Below are 16591 nucleotides of genomic sequence, written 5' to 3' on the forward strand. Positions count from 1 at the left end.
TTCGAACCAATTTCCATAAATATTTCCTAAGAGTCAAAATTCAGACCAAATTATACAGACCGCAAACTATTAATAATGTCCTAGCTGACAATAACTCCGACAAAAATATTCTCTCATCGAAGAATATCTCGAAAATATATCTGTTCCGAAAATATATCGGTCCCGAAAATATATGTTCACTTGAAATAACAGTCGATCATGAAACAAAATCCCAACTTGAGACCCTGTGCACAAATAGTGTTCTTAGTCCACATACCAGAAAAAGAAGGAAAAACTTACCTCCTTTGAGGATTTGGCGACTTCAAAGAACCTCCACGGAACCACTCTCTTTTTCGGATGAGTGTCACCAATCGGTCGACGCCCATTCCAGAGCACGTCTCCGCAGGAACCAAAGCCAAACGCCCCCCAAAGCACTCTTTCTGATCTGATGGTCCGAAAAACTAGAACGCTACAGAGTTGTGACGGATAAATGCAGCTCGAAGTTCTACTGCGCCTGCGTAGTCACCATTAAATTATCTTAATATAGTACTAGTATAGTAATATAGTGCTAGGGACACAAAATATTTACCAATATTTTTTCTATTTCTATGGTTTCTGTTGTATATGGTTCTATGTAAAGTATTATATTTAATATTTTCTCTTAAACTGAACAAAGCAGTAAGACTTATTAAGGTATAACAGTTGCTAAAAGACCTGTATAGTTACGAGGACCAGTAGTTCGAATAACGTCATATTTAAGGTTATTGTATATTATAATGAATAGATACTAAAAAATTAAAAATGATTATTTTGTTTTATTAGCTAAAATATGAGTAATATCATTAGAGAAAATATGCAATTACTATATTCATATGGCAAATAATATGCATATCCTTATAATAAGTACTACCTTATAAACACAACATCCAAATTACTTGATTTATATCACAATTTAAACAATAACTATTAATTTCCAGGCGTTCCATCATGATTTATTCCGACTCAGACGACACAATTGGATTATGGGTGTCTGCTTACCCTCTTCCTGCTCACGCCTTGATTTCAAGGAAGGCATGGAAAAGACACTATCGAAAATGGGCAAATCAAAATTTACACTAAGCATAGAAGAACGTGATTGTCAAACAGCCAGTAATCAATACGAATTCAACACAGGAGATTTCGTATTTATGTAAACAAAAGGGTATAGAATTATTTCATGTATCTGACTAACCGTTTCGTTATAGGTACATTACTGGTGGGTATATGCTGGCTGTTATAATAATTACATTCTATTACAAGTACGCTTTATCTCAAAGATTACAAAAAGGTAAGATTTTCAATAAAAATTTATTTTTGATATAAAATCTTGAACAATTTTTGACAGATACGTGGTCAGAGGTGATGAAATGTTTTTCATTGTCCGAGAACACAAGAAAACTACTAAAAATGCCCAATGATTTCGGCGACGGTTTAGATCATGTGGCCGGTTTCAAAGTTCTTTCCCTATTCCTTGTCATAGCTGGACATAGATCAATGTTCTACGCTGCGCAACCATTGATTAATCCAAGTTCATTGGAAAAGGTAAGTGGACCGTCTATCATTAAAATTTACATCGATAATTAAATTGAAATACATAATATGTGTATATTCACAGATAAATTCCCTTAACCTTTGGAACATGAAAATATGGCTACAAGTTAAATATTTGAATCAATAGAATATTACAATTAGGAATTGTATCTTGGTTAAGCAATGCTCATGATGTAAAAAGATCGAAAATGGCCACCACAGGTCTTGATTGGAAAATCCATTTCACACCGTTTGAATTATAACGGTTTCGTTTGCTTGCCTGGCGCAAGAAAGAACATTATTCTATGGCGTGTAACTGCTTAAAAGTGAATTGGAATAGCGTGTAATAAACGGAAACGTGTAGCTCGCCATATAGAGCTAGCATACTGACTAGACATAGTGTCTTCTAATTACCACTTGTTCCAGTCAATGCAGCATGCCTTTTCTAGTGCACATTTTAATTATGCTAAAGAAGTGCAAAAATAGATCGATGATTGGATCGCTGCCAACCCAAAATCGTTTTTTCAACACGGTATTATCATATTACCAGAAAGATAAGAAAAAGTTGTAGAGCATACTGAAAATTATTTTGATTAGTATATATTGCACAAATTTTTATTAATAAATGATTGAAATGGAAAGTTATATATATATATATATATATATATATATATATATATATATATATAAATAAAAATGTCAATCGTTAATATCAAAAAAAGTCTCATTATAATGACATAGTTTGTAAATTCAGTTAGCTCTATGCAAATGTTTGTCAGTCCAAACAGACATTCTCTATATTTTTTGCACAATTATTATCAAATTGTTTAAAGCAAGATAAAATAGTTAAAGGAATTATACATTTTTTTACTATCCAACTTCATTAAAATTGTATCATAACCAGAAACAACTACAAAAACGAGCACATAAAACAGTAAAAGCTAGTAAAATAAATAACATGTGGCCATAATGACTGTACATAGACAATAACGGGAACATTTAGGATAACGAAGCCTGATTGAACAACATTTTTTTTTAGAGTTTACATTATGACCATAAATCTGCCAACAAAATGAAAACTGTTGAATTATTTATCAATTTTTTTTATTATTTAATTAATACATTGTTACTAGTCGTTTCCGTCTAACCTACAATTTGTCTTTACGATAACTTAAATCTAGGTATATAACTAGGAGGACCCGTCCACCCTAACTCAGTCTCTGGTGAAATAATATTTATACATGTCACTACTGAATTTTTTAATATATGCACCTCACTACACAATACTACACAAGATCAGATGGTTTGATTCTTTTGAGTCTGTGTCCTGTTCTGGCGGATTTATCAATATTTATGACATAACTTTCAAGGCAACCCTTCTTAACGTTTTTTGCATACTTCAAAATAATTTTCATAGATTAATTTTGCATTAACCTTCAACTTCTCTTAAATAGCATCTTACAAGTTGTCTCAGTAATTAGATATAGTCGTGAAGAAAACCAATTGTGTCATAATAATTCCAACCTCTCGCAAGAATATACTCCTAAAGTAGGGTCGATTTTAAAATATATGTTCCACTTATATGTTTACTAATCTTAATGTTTTTAATACATGCACGATACCTTGCAAACTCAAAACAAACAGGAATGCTAATATGTATAATTCCACCATCTCTCCAATGTGATACGTTCAAGTACTAACACTTTAATATAATATCTAAAAATATGTTTAGATACAAGCTTTTATATTACAATTTCCGTACTTACATGAGAGTATAAATATGAGAAAAATTACATTGCCACAATAAACATATATAGTTACTTATACATACATACATACTATAAACAGGGTTATAAAAACATGTTAGCTAACTGAATAATATATTGTCCTTTCTGAACCTTTTTTCTTTCTAATATATTTCTTGAAAGATTTTGCAATTCAGATTTATTCATTTTTGCTCTTTAAAGTTCAATTGGCTTTTTTCAACAACCAAGAACAGCAACACCTAATTATTTCTCATAACAGTGTCACGTTCACCATGGTCTACACAATTGATTCTATTAATGTTCCCTCCACTGAAGTTTCATTCCGGGATATTTAGGTTGTTGCTGTATAGAATGATAGTATTATTAAATATTATTGGCATTTGTACGGTCTAATTGTAGGGGAACTGCACATGCACAGATTTACTTTCAATTTTTATTTTCCAAGCTTGTGTCCAATTATCTATATAGTCACTTCCCTGTTGTAATTTTTGTGAGGCTTCTTCACTATTGTCTCCGACAGCTATAATCTCAGTATCATCAGCAAATGAAGCCATTGTAATATTCTCCATTTGTGGTATATCACAAGTGTAGAGTAGATAAAGCATTGGCCCCAGTACACTTCCTTGGGGTACACCTGCTTTAGCTTCTTTTATTGTAGAGTAAGCTTAATCTTGTTTGACTCTAAACATTCTGGTTATAATGAATGATTTTAATAGTTCGGTCTATTGTTTTGGTAACATTTTCTATAGTTTATGAACAAGACCTTCTTTTCGAGTTTTATTCTTTTCAACAAGAGATTTTCAACAATTAAATCAACCTCTGGATCTGTTAGTGTTATCAAAAACTGTTTGATTTGTACTAAATGCTTTTTGTTTTCCTGAAGCTAGCGGTGTAGATTCACCTGTTACCATTAATCTATATAGAAACACATGCTAAATTATATTTCAACTTCAAAATATCACAGTTTACTTTGTTTTAAAACAAATATTCATACTTTCCCCTAGTTCTAATTGAAGGTTTTTATGTGAAAAAAGTTCTGATGATTCCAATATGGGGCTTGGCGCCATGATTTCCTTTTTAATTGCCAAAATAATCTGTGAATAAACACACACTATGAATTTCAATTCAATGTACATAGATCATAATAAAAAACTTACTATCTAATTTGCAATTAGGTAATTGTATTTTTATTAAGCAATGCTATTCCGCATCTTGGTCTATAGTAATCTAGTCTGAAATGAACGCTTTTTACTCACATAAGACCTTTCAAAGGATTCAGTTATTAGTCAGATTAGTTTGTCGTTGTTGGCTTTTAAAAGCCATTTCTGGCTTAGAGCTGGTATTATTCACACCTTGGAACGAAATATCTTTTTTTCGGATTTACCCTTAAACATCTAGTTTATCGTAAATGCTGCAAAAATGACATGATAAAACTGTTAGTTCCTACAAAAATACTTAGTTAATATAATTTAAAATAATATGGTTCTAGCAAGCAATAATTTTTTAATTAAATTTGCAAAATCAATTGTAAACAACTAAAATGTCACTATATATGTCACCAAAGGTATCCGATTAAATTCCTTCCGGCTCAGGCCAAAACACAGGAGAAAAAATACAAATATGTCAATTGTGCCGCCTTTTATACTTCAGGCCCTCTAGTGTTTCTTAAATATAACAAACATGACTCCAAAGTCACCCATTTAAGATCCCCTTCTAAGTATAATTTTTATTGTGGTCTCAATTTTGATTCAACTCAAAACGGAAACGGAAACAGACAAAGAAAAAATAGGCTATAGTTTACAGTTTTTCTTCGATAAAGATGAAAACGAAAGCCAGAAGGCTTAAAGTGCTTATATGTTTATTGTATTCTAACAACAAAACAAGCGCATTTTTTGTCTCGTCGATTCCATTTTAGGAATTTCAATATCAAAGTTACGTAGGAGTCCTGCAGATAAACACTTCTAAACAATTTTAAAAACCATTTAGAACCATTTGGAGAAGGTTAATAGCAAAAAGAAACTGGATCTCGGAAAAATCATAAACCAAATTCCCATATGTGAATAACAAAAACGACTCATATCTGAAGAAGATGAAGTCTGGTGATAAAAAGCCAGGATTGATGGTCAAGAAGGTTTTTCTGTGCATTTGGTGGGATTGGTAATAAATTATATACTATGAACTTGATACCTGCGGTAAAACTCACTAATTCGATCATGTACTGTGGGCAACTAGACTACCTGAAGGCAATATCTACCAACAGGCTGCCAACTTTAACCATTAGATCGAGAATTCTGTTTCATCAAAACGACGCAAACTCCCAAGATAACACACAGCGACTCAAAGCTCGATAGAACTTGAAGTCTGCTTGTTTGGTTTCTTCGCCTAGCAAGTCTAGACCTGACAACAAATTATCACCACCTATTCCTGTTAATAAGAAATGAATGTCACAATTTTTATGACATTAGAGACAAGAGTTTCCATGAGAATACCCTGATGACATTATGTGCAAAATTGCAACAATGTATCGAAGAAATCAATGGATATTTTCCTAAATTGGATCATTTAAACCTTTCCAGGATTTATGCAGAAAATGCCATCGAAAATATCATTGGAATAGAAGTATTATATACTAATATGAAATAGCAAATATCATTAGAATATATTTAGTTATTTAGTAGATTCTAAAATCTATATATTAATCGGCTTAGCGAAAATGACGCCTCCCTTTTTGAAGGAAACGAGGGCACCTGGAGGCGTTTTACAAATTTTACACGGTTCGAAAAGGGGAATATCGAGAGAGAATTTTTGGGTCTAATATTTTTGTATAATATGCGCTACAAATAATTATATTCCCATAAAACGAAAAACACTTAAGTCGAGTAAACTGAAATATCCATCACATCGGTGACACATAATATATATTCAATGGAGATCAAGGTATTTTTAAAAAGTTCTTAAAATAAAATAAAGGATAGTACTCGTTAAATTTAAGTGAATATTTGTTTCTTACATTTTAAACGATATGAAAACAGAAAGTGAGTGATCAAAACATTATTATAAACGAAGTTATTTAGTTTTAAGCTGTGTTTTGTATAACTTTCGGTTATTTTCGTATTGTTGGAATTATTAAACAGTTACAGCAAGTTTGGATAAAAAACGATTAAGAATAGTATGGTCACATAAAAGTATATTTTGCACTTTTTGCCGAGAAAACAAACTAACGATCCCGCTTTATCGGTAGGTATATACAGCTGTGACAGAAAAACCCGACATAAAATGCAAATTTCATCCAAACATAGATTAACAAAATTCGAAAATAAAAAGAATCGTCTGTCTTCTTTATATTTTTTGCTTGCTCTAGATTTTCGAAATCACAATATTGATTTAGTTTGATGTCTAGCTAGAAAAAAATTGTTCTTACAGTCCTAAAGACTGTTATTAATTGATAAGGTTCTGAAGAGATAGTATATCATAGTACTTAAATTTTAAAATTTAAGTACAATGGTAATTTTAAAGGTTGTGAAATTTTTTCTGTATATTTTAGTGATATTGACTTCTTATCAGTTTTAAGAGTTAAAATGAACATTGCATAGAATATTAAAAGTTATAAAATAGTTTTATGAAATTTTAATTGGGACATATGGGACATAAAAGAAAGTACAAAGCAATAGATAAATTAAAGTCATAGAAAACAAACTAAAGATGAGCTATATGCAAGGGCGAGTTCGAATAGTGAAATAAATAAGTAAAGAATAATGCAATTTTATTTAAAAACTTAGGAAAAAAATTATTCTTTTAATCTGCCTGGTAAATAAATATTGTTTTTGTAATATATATATTTTAGGTGAGAAATATGGATAAAAAATAAGGACTATGAATACATAAATTAAGTAATGAAAATATGCAGGATTTATAATGAAACTAACTACATAATGGAACACATAGGACATATTGATAAATATTAAGGTGTTTAAAGATTAATGCAATAAAATATGTAACTATATGACAATTTATTATTTGAACCTTGTATGAATTATTTTGATTATTTACTTTATAGACCTAAATTTTGGAAAATCAATAGTTAATGATTGTAAATGCATTCCTTTAATATACTTTTCTAAATTGTAAAACATAAATGTATTCGTTCGAGACAGTTCGCATGTATTTTAAGATGTTTTAATATACAGACATTTATTATTTTAATTTATGTTATATATCAAATACATTTCTGATCTTATATTGAAAATACTTTAAAGACAAGTTTTAGTAACATATCATTTTTAAATTAGTCCTTTAACTCTAGTATGAGAGAAACATTATTAATTTAATACATTGTGGTCGAATTTCAACTACTCTTATTATTCTTTTCCAGCTATATCACCAAATTCATGGAGTCGTATTTATGAATGGCACTATAATAGTTGATAGTTTCTTCACCATTACTGGTTTCCTCTCGGCCTATTTAATATTGCAAAGAACGGCGCACTCAAAATCCATGAATGTACCTTTACTCTACATGCATCGCTTAGTTAGGTAAGCAAATCGCAAACAAATTTGTTCTTTTTTCACGTACTAGGTTTTTATAGATTTTTGCCCGGCTATATAGTAATTATAGCTTTTACGGCCACCATATTCGCCAAATTAGGTTCAGGACCATTATGGAAACAATATGTCGGAGAGCAAATGGAGAATTGTCAAGCTAATTGGTGGACGAACCTGTTGTTCCTTGGTAACTACGTCAATGTCGAAAATATAGTGAGTACATTTAGATTATAGCCTAGGAAATTCCTTGTTTATATCGCGCCAAATTCGCGGGATTCAAAATTTCGATATTGTGAGAATTTTTATCTCAAAAACTGAAACGAAATCGGAATGCTTATTGTGTTACTGTATATAATAATAAGATCAATACATAATATCCATGATTAAATAGTTATTATTTATAATAATTTACTTATTAATACTGAACGCAATAATTATCAGTCTTTTAACAGGTCAATGGAAAAGTCCCCGGCCTACCATAGTAAAGCACACACGGCCGCATTTGAAGAAAAAGAAAGTGCTGCTTCACCAAGACTATGCACCGTGTCACAAGTCAGTGAAAATGATGACAAAAATCTATGAAATGGGCTTCGAATTGCTTTCTTATCCACCGTATTCTCCAGATCTGGCCTCCAGTGACTATTTCATACTCTCAGATCTCAAAAGAATGCTCGCTGGGAAGAAATTTTCGTTGAAAGAAAAGGTGATCGACGAAACTATTTTGAAGCAAAGAACCAATCGTACTATAAAAATGGTATCAAAAAGTTGGAGGGTCGCTATAATCAGTGTATCACCTTTGAAGGGAATTTAGTTCAATAAAAAAACTAATTTTACCAAAAAAAATTGTTTTACTATGGTAAGCCGCGGACTTTTCAATTGACCTGTTATAATCCAAAATATTTTGAATAATTTAAATATAAAAGAAACAGCAACAAAATCATTAAAGTGCAGTAGGACCTCTGGAGTCGACCAAGTTAATTCGACGAAAATAATCAAGGCCAGGGGATAAGCTGTTTCAACGGGTTCACGTGCTGCTCATACCAAGCTTGGCGATCAGAGAGAGTACCACCAGGATAGAAAAAAGCAATAATTGAAAAAAAATAAGCTTCCGAAAAAGGGGCGATAGTAAACAGTGTAAGAACTGTCAAGTTATAAATCTCCTAGCAATTGTCGAGAACTTGTTTATGAAGATCATATCATTCAGAAGAACAGATAGGGGAATCGACGTTGTGCAGATAAGATTTTCGCACTACGCTAGCTGAACGTATTAGATGTCGAAACCGTGCGATTGTCGTATTTATCGATTTTCACTCTGCTTTCAACTATATATACTGACCTTCACTTTAACCAACTTTGGGAGATTGTTCCCCTAAAAGTTATTAAAATCCGTAAGGTGTCTTACGATGCTTCCGTTAGCAATATGCAAGTGCAAAATAACATTCAAAATAGTGCTTTTCAAAATAGTAATGTATGCAACAAAACTAAAAGTTTTCAAAAACACACATGGCGTTCAATATGATGCTACAAACTCTTTGGGCGACCTCATGTTCGCTGATGATACAAACGTTACAAACTGATACAAACGTTGAGGCTTCTAGCATTCTTCATGATATAATTTTCTCTGAATATGGCTTGAAAATTAATGAATAAAAAAACCAAATTATCGACTACTGATCGCTTGCCATTCTAAATCTCAATGAGAGCCACTTAGAGTAAATACAGGAGTTCAAGTATTTGGCATAAATTAGGAAGGAAAAGAACGCATCTACCGCCGAAGTAAAAAGCCGAATCAGTCAAGCTAAGGGAACTTTGGCTTCTCTAATATGGTGCGTGTGGAAGAGACGAAATACTACAATCACGACCAAAATTGGTCACTTTCAAACGCTTATCTTGGCAATCCTTCCGTGAGGCTCCGAGACTTGTTACAGTCCAACGTCTGTAAACTTTAAGTCTTTTCAAATGATACATAAGGCAAATTCTAAATGTTTCTCTTCAAGATCGTATATTAGAAGTGAAATCATTGGTTTAAGATGCAATCATCAGTGCACAATTGAAGAACAAATTCAGAGATGCAGATTACATTGTTTGGGATATGTCTGTCTAATGGAAGTGAACGAATTCCTCATAGACTTCTGTAGCGATCTTTTGATTGGAAGATACAGCAAACAGCTCTGAAAAAAGTATGGACAAAAAACAGATATCTATTTTTTGAACTAATATACACCTTTTTATGAATATAAATACAATATTGTACTAACTTTATATCTCCATTTATATTAATTTTTTAGTCTAAATTTAAGCAATCTAAAAACATTGCCTTTTACACTTTTTATTCACAAATAAATTGAACTTATGACTTAAATATGATGCCTTCTAAAAATTTATAATTATATTATTGTTTCAGTGCGTCTTTCAGTCATGGTATTTAAACTGTGATATTCATTTTTATCTGGTAACTCCGCTGATAGTTTGGATATACAAGAAAAACCCCCAAACAGCATTCGTTATGATCCTAACTCTTATTGGGGCCGCATCTGTGATGACTTTCGCCATCATCTACATTAATGGTTTCGATCCAATCATATTTGTCTATTACGAGTAAGTATAAGAGTCGCAATTAAAAAGAAAGTAGAAACAACTACCAACTTTTATTTTGATATATATTTTTAAATAATTTAAAAAATTTATAATTAAAATTTTTTAAATAATTTTTATATAAATTAATTTTAACTTAATAAACAATAAAAATCTATTAAACTACTAAGAAAAATTATTTTGAAAAAAATAACTATTGTAAAATGTTTTGTAATATATTTCAAAATATTTTTCATTGGTAGTAATAGCTCATTGGTTGGTATATTTGTTGTTGATCGTCGTCATTTCCCGTCAAATATATCGTCCAAATATCAAATGTCAAATTTTTTAAAATTATTCTCTTGCATAAATGTGGCTGAATTTGAAGGATTACCTGGGTTATGGCATATTTAACCGACCCTATCATAACGACAAATTAGCGTAATCTCTATATAAATCTCTCTATAGACATATCCAAAACTCAAATCGTAGAATATCCATGAAGACATCCACTGTGTAACATGTGATAATCATCCTGGTAGAAAAATATATCATGGACACCCTTGATGCAGAGAGAGCTAAAGGGCTCAAGTCCCTTACATACTAATATCATGTATTAAAACCGTAACATAGTTTTGTGTAGTATTTATTTTGAGAAAACCTAAAACTACGGCTTGAGCACTCTTAACGTTTTTAACTATTGAAGTAACGTTTCTTAACTTTGAAATTCTGGATCGATTAGACACTGGATACAAGATATGTTATAACTTTTTCATTACAGATTTATCTTTTAAACTTAGTGCTCAATCGTTTAATTTGATGATTTGACCCCAGTTGCTGATTAATTAACAAAAAGTTAAATAAACCCTGGCAAATTCAGTAAGTCGTTTTTTATTTTAATACGCTATTTTAGCATGACACTTTTAGACAAAAGTACAACGATAGGTTATATTAACGTCCTATATTGTCTATTATTGATCCCCACTTCTTTCAAAATGGAGATACCTAACCTTATATTACCTTAGAAAATAATAAGAATATACTCGAATTATTGTTGTTTTAATCAGTATTCTCGTTGTTCGATTTCCAGTTACATACTCTGTCCTATTTCTCTTGGAAGTATTTCGATTATTCGTTATAGTATCTTTGTCTAGCTAGATGTTCGTGGCTTTCCCGATTTAACCTTTTTTATATCGACATTTTGTTTTAACACCAATAGTTCTAACTATTTTGGTTGCACCACAATGTAATATATTATCAGGTGTAAAATATTCATGGTATTGATGTTTTCCATATATTATATATGGTAAAAAATCCCGTTCATGATTTCCAAAACTATTTCTAAGGTTTCGCTAAGATATATCTACACCATACTATAGTATACTATAACTATACTGTATACTACTATACTATATCTCTACTCTATACAATATCTTTGTGCATATATTCTTGTTAATATTAATGCATAATACAATGTGTGGGTTTTGACCATAACGTGTTATTTCTAGTCCTATATTTGCAACTTTATAATAAGTGTACATTGTAGTGAAATTCATAATGGGCGCCGGCTAAGATTCCTGCGCAATATCATTAAGAGATGGAACTCTTGATCTTGCTTGGCTTCATTTTGTGTTCTTTTGCTCTATCACGGTAGTTATTTGAACGATGAGATCTATGCTACTATATTCAGTTTGGTTGCTTGATGGGTTTCGAATGTGCACTGGCGACCCCCAAAAAACGACTTTCTAGAAGGCATAATTATATTTCCATTTCCATGGGTCATTGATTGTTTCTCATATTGTATATACAACAAACAAATCATTAAAAAGTCGCCTATTGAAGGAGGCTTAAGGGACAAACAAGGGTATATATTAGAAACTCTGTATTACAACAGCAGTGTCAATCTTTGATTTAACGAGTTTAAACATGACCAGACATACTGATGTATTATTATTACTATCAATTTAGCCAAACAGCATTATCGCTCCCTTAAAGGAGAACATTGAACATCTCTTATTATTATTACTATCGCAATATTCATATATATAAAATTATTATCACTTTTCACAAAATCATTCAATTAATATGTAATAATTAAGTAGAACATTAAAGTGACTGTTATACTTTGTTACAGTACTTTTAAAACGATCACCAAAAGTGACTCATTTAGGGATAGCTACGTTCCCTCCCATTTGCGGATCATACCATACTTAATAGGCATATTCTATGGATTTGCCAAATATAAAATCAGAACCACGGGTTACAAGTTCCATAAGCCGTTGGTGCGTATATGTTGGACCGTCAGCGCTATTTTCATGTGCGGTGCAATCTACTTCTGTAAACTCCTCTACGTACCAAAAGAAGACAAGAGTGAAATATTTTCGGCGCTATTCGCACCGGCACATAGAATAGCTTGGTCTTTAGCCGTGGGATGGATGATCCTAGCCTCCACTGAAGGCCATTCAGGTACCATATATATAAATCAAATCTATGGATATATTGGTTATCGTATTTTTATTGCAGGTCTGTTGAAGTCGCTCACCTCGTGGAATCCGTTCATATTTTTAAATCGGATAACGTTTTCGGCATTTTTGGTCCATGCGAGTCCACAATTATACAGCTTAGGAATCAATAGAACACCGGTTTATTTTAGCATATATTATCTGGTATGTATACCATAAAGTTACCTATTAAGTACTAGATTGGATTATTATCATTGTTATACGCTTGAATATTCGTTTTCGATAAGTTTAATTAAAATATTTTCCATTATTGTCCACAATTTTTCGCTTGTTTCTAGCTATTTTTTATCTATTTTCGAACTTTTTCGAAATTTGAAAAAACCGAAAATCACCAGCCATAATCAGACTACGATATCAACGATACGAATGTTAAAGCAGGAATTAATCTGCTATAACTAATTGCGAATAGGTGCTCAGATTTAATGATTGGCTAATAATAATATGGACTATATAATAAGAACACCTGACATATACACAAAATTTATGTATTAACCATGAGTCACCATTTGCTTTTAAAACAGCTACATTTCTTTGCAGAACTAGTTTCTAACGGGATATTGTCTCATTCGTTTACTAAGACATCCGCAAATAGCTTCAATGATGATGAATATGGAAATCTACTCTTTAGTCTCTTCTTTAAAACATCCCATAATGGTTCAATTATGTTCAGGCCCAACGATTGTGCTGATCAGTAAAGTTGTGTGATGATATTCTGAAGATCTTCAAACTATCTCTAGTGATCTTCTAGTGTATGTACGGCCGCATAACGGAAGTGTTATAATATAGCAATATGCTAACCATACGATGAAAGTGATTAACATTTACGCAAGAACAAGTTTCAAGTTTGAATAACAATTATCGCCCTTTCATTAATTGATTTGACACAGCCCGTATCTTGAGTCTATTTCTATCAACAATATCTATTAACAATAAAATATTTTTAACAAAAAATTGAACCGACTTGAAAAAATAAATAAGGAATTAAAAAGTAAAAAATAATCAAACTTAGATTTTTAACACAAAAAAAAACCTTTCAACTAAATAAAAATAAAAAAAAACTTTTTTTTACTCGAAATACTGCACGAGGTGGTCCCATTGGAACAATTATATATTTACAATATTATTTTAACTGCTACCAACTAAAATAATATTGTAAATAGATAATGGTTCCAATGGGACCACCTCGGAAGTGCACTCTTTCGAATAAAAAAAAATAATTTTGGGAATCGGTCTACAATTGACAAAGAAATTGGTGAACATACATTAAGAAAATAATATACAGTCGAACATAGAACCTCCTCCTTTTTTGAAATCGGTTAAAAACATATTGAAATGTCAATGCTTTAACATTTTTCTACATAAAATAACCATTTTTCATTTAACTTGACATTATTCAATTATCCAGTATATACAGATACTAATCCTGGAAAGCTCAAAATTGCATTTTCTTCATTGCTTACTTTTACTATTTTATTTGACGAAATACGAAAATCTGAAACCCATCGAACACTTAAAAATTTATTATGGTGATGCGCCGTCATATCCTAATTGTGGGTTTTAGTTTCAACGATTTAAAAGTGGTGATTTCGACGTTTTCGGCGAAGACAATGAATTGCACTTATTGAATGAATACCCAACCCAAACTCTCAAAGAACTTTCAAACACTAAAATAAGCGGAAACGGAATATTCACTGCCATAAAATCTTGCTGTGGATATGGCGGGATTAGTAAGATATATAGTCTATTCAAAGTTATTTTGTACATCCGTCAACAAAAATGTTATCAAACATATATAGTTTATTTTAACAATATAGTACATCTAATGCGTGTATCATCGAAGGACTTAAAACTACAATGAAAACTACAGATATAATAGCTTGTAGGTCAGAGTTGTTTTATTATATTTACATTGAACTCTTTCCCATACCATCGATGAGGTAGAATTCAGGCGCATTTTTTGATGTAGTGGTATACCCCTGGAGGCCTAATCCATCCGATTAACAATTATATTAATTATTAATTAATTATTATAAGTATGTATTTTAATTTCATTAGAGTGCATATTTGCCCTTTTACGTTTACTTCTTGTTTCCCTCGATGGTGTGTTTACTTGTCAAGTCATCTTGATATCACTGTACTTTTTATTTAAAACCTAATCCCGTAAAAGTGTGTAAAAGGATGTCTTACATTCCTCAAAAAACTGCATGTAATATACTCTGTTTAGTATAATTTTCAGACTAACATTTTTTTTCTGAAATAATTTTATTAAATTATGCTTATATCGTTAAAATAGTTTATGTACACCGTTCTTATACGTTTCCTATATTTGATCTCGAATAGAGCCAATATCAAGATGGTCAAGATTCGTCAGCCACTTCGTATCTAGACGGGTTTTCTTAGTTGAATCTAACATATTGTTCTTCATTTTGTAAGTGATGTTAGTCACAATACCCACACTAATATTCAGCGCAGCAGCAACACACTAAAAAAATTTTCAATAAAATTGCAGCAACTTATAATATTTAATATCATCAATATTATTTACCGCTCTAACGGAATTTACGGGCAAAAGGGGGCCTCCATTATCTCGATTCTTTTCGAAATAACTTATTAAAGACGCAATCAGTTTGTGACCCTAACTATCTATTCTCAAACAAAGTAATATGATATATTACACAGCGATTTAAAATTTATCACAATAATCAAAAAGCTAAAATAACGTTTGCCAGTTTATAACCTGTAATAATTATAACTAATATTTTGAATAATTTTGCGTACGTTTGACAACAGGGTGACTTTGACAGGCTAGTTCGGTTTCACGTTCGAACTTGTCAGACAGCATTGTGTCTCTTTTTAACTCGAATAAAATGAGAAGTAAAATATTGTCTCATTCTGAAACGAATTTATAAATTGCGGCAGGCAATACATTAAAAATATTGATTAGGTATGTACAATAAAACTTTGAGTAAAAAGACACGCAATACACAAGCACTACAGTAATAATAAAGTAATAACGAGTAACACGAAAATTGAAATAGGCCACATGCTGAAAATGCTGACATAAATGAGACATTGAATTGTGAATGATACACTGTTTAAGCTGGAATGGAAGGTTCTGTGATGCCTTTTTTGTATGGCATGCAAATCTTTCCCAATCGTTTTTCTTTCTCTTCTTCTTGTTTTCTCAGGCGTAGTCTTTGTACATTTTTTATTTGTTTCTCTGCTCCAGAACTGATACACATACACTTCCTGCAATATTTCCTCTAAAACGAGACACTAGCAGTGCGCGTATGTGTATAGTAAACCAGTGAAGTGATAATGCCATTATAAAAAAACTCATTGCAGGTTTAATTTAACTTTAAGTTAGGTTAAGTCTGTTTAGATATAAGTTTTAAGATACGAGTCCTAGCCCGTCAAACCAGAGTTACAACGTCGTGCTGTCCAGTATTACATAACGTGTGATGCTGCGCAGATTCTGTGTTTACTTAAGATTTAGTAAATATATATATGAGGGCAAAAACTTTTTAACAGAAAACCAAAGAATAATAAAATAATAAAGTAAAGCAGGAGACCATTTCAGCTCGTGTAACGAAGAGTAGCAAGAAAGAAAGCGAGATCTGAGGATGGCAAATGAGATTC

At 31.5% G+C, this 16591-nt stretch overlaps 1 protein-coding gene across 1 annotated transcript in view; it reads left to right on the forward strand.

Annotated features, from left to right (window-relative positions):
• The window catches only part of LOC143194441 (nose resistant to fluoxetine protein 6), a 44137-nt gene that overhangs the window by 27119 nt on the left and 427 nt on the right, over positions 1-16591 (forward strand). Inside the window, exons 3-10 of the mRNA XM_076401238.1 lie at positions 957-1168; positions 1224-1306; positions 1364-1560; positions 7687-7847; positions 7901-8069; positions 10261-10454; positions 12565-12896; positions 12954-13096. Coding sequence (XP_076257353.1) covers positions 957-1168; positions 1224-1306; positions 1364-1560; positions 7687-7847; positions 7901-8069; positions 10261-10454; positions 12565-12896; positions 12954-13096 — 1491 coding nt within the window. The remainder of the gene's footprint in view (positions 1-956; positions 1169-1223; positions 1307-1363; positions 1561-7686; positions 7848-7900; positions 8070-10260; positions 10455-12564; positions 12897-12953; positions 13097-16591) is intronic.

The sequence above is a fragment of the Rhynchophorus ferrugineus genome, unplaced genomic scaffold, assembly GCF_030347505.1.
Source record: "Rhynchophorus ferrugineus isolate W39M unplaced genomic scaffold, kcgeb_rfMv2 rfM3, whole genome shotgun sequence".
NCBI classification, from domain to species: Eukaryota; Metazoa; Arthropoda; class Insecta; order Coleoptera; family Curculionidae; genus Rhynchophorus; species Rhynchophorus ferrugineus.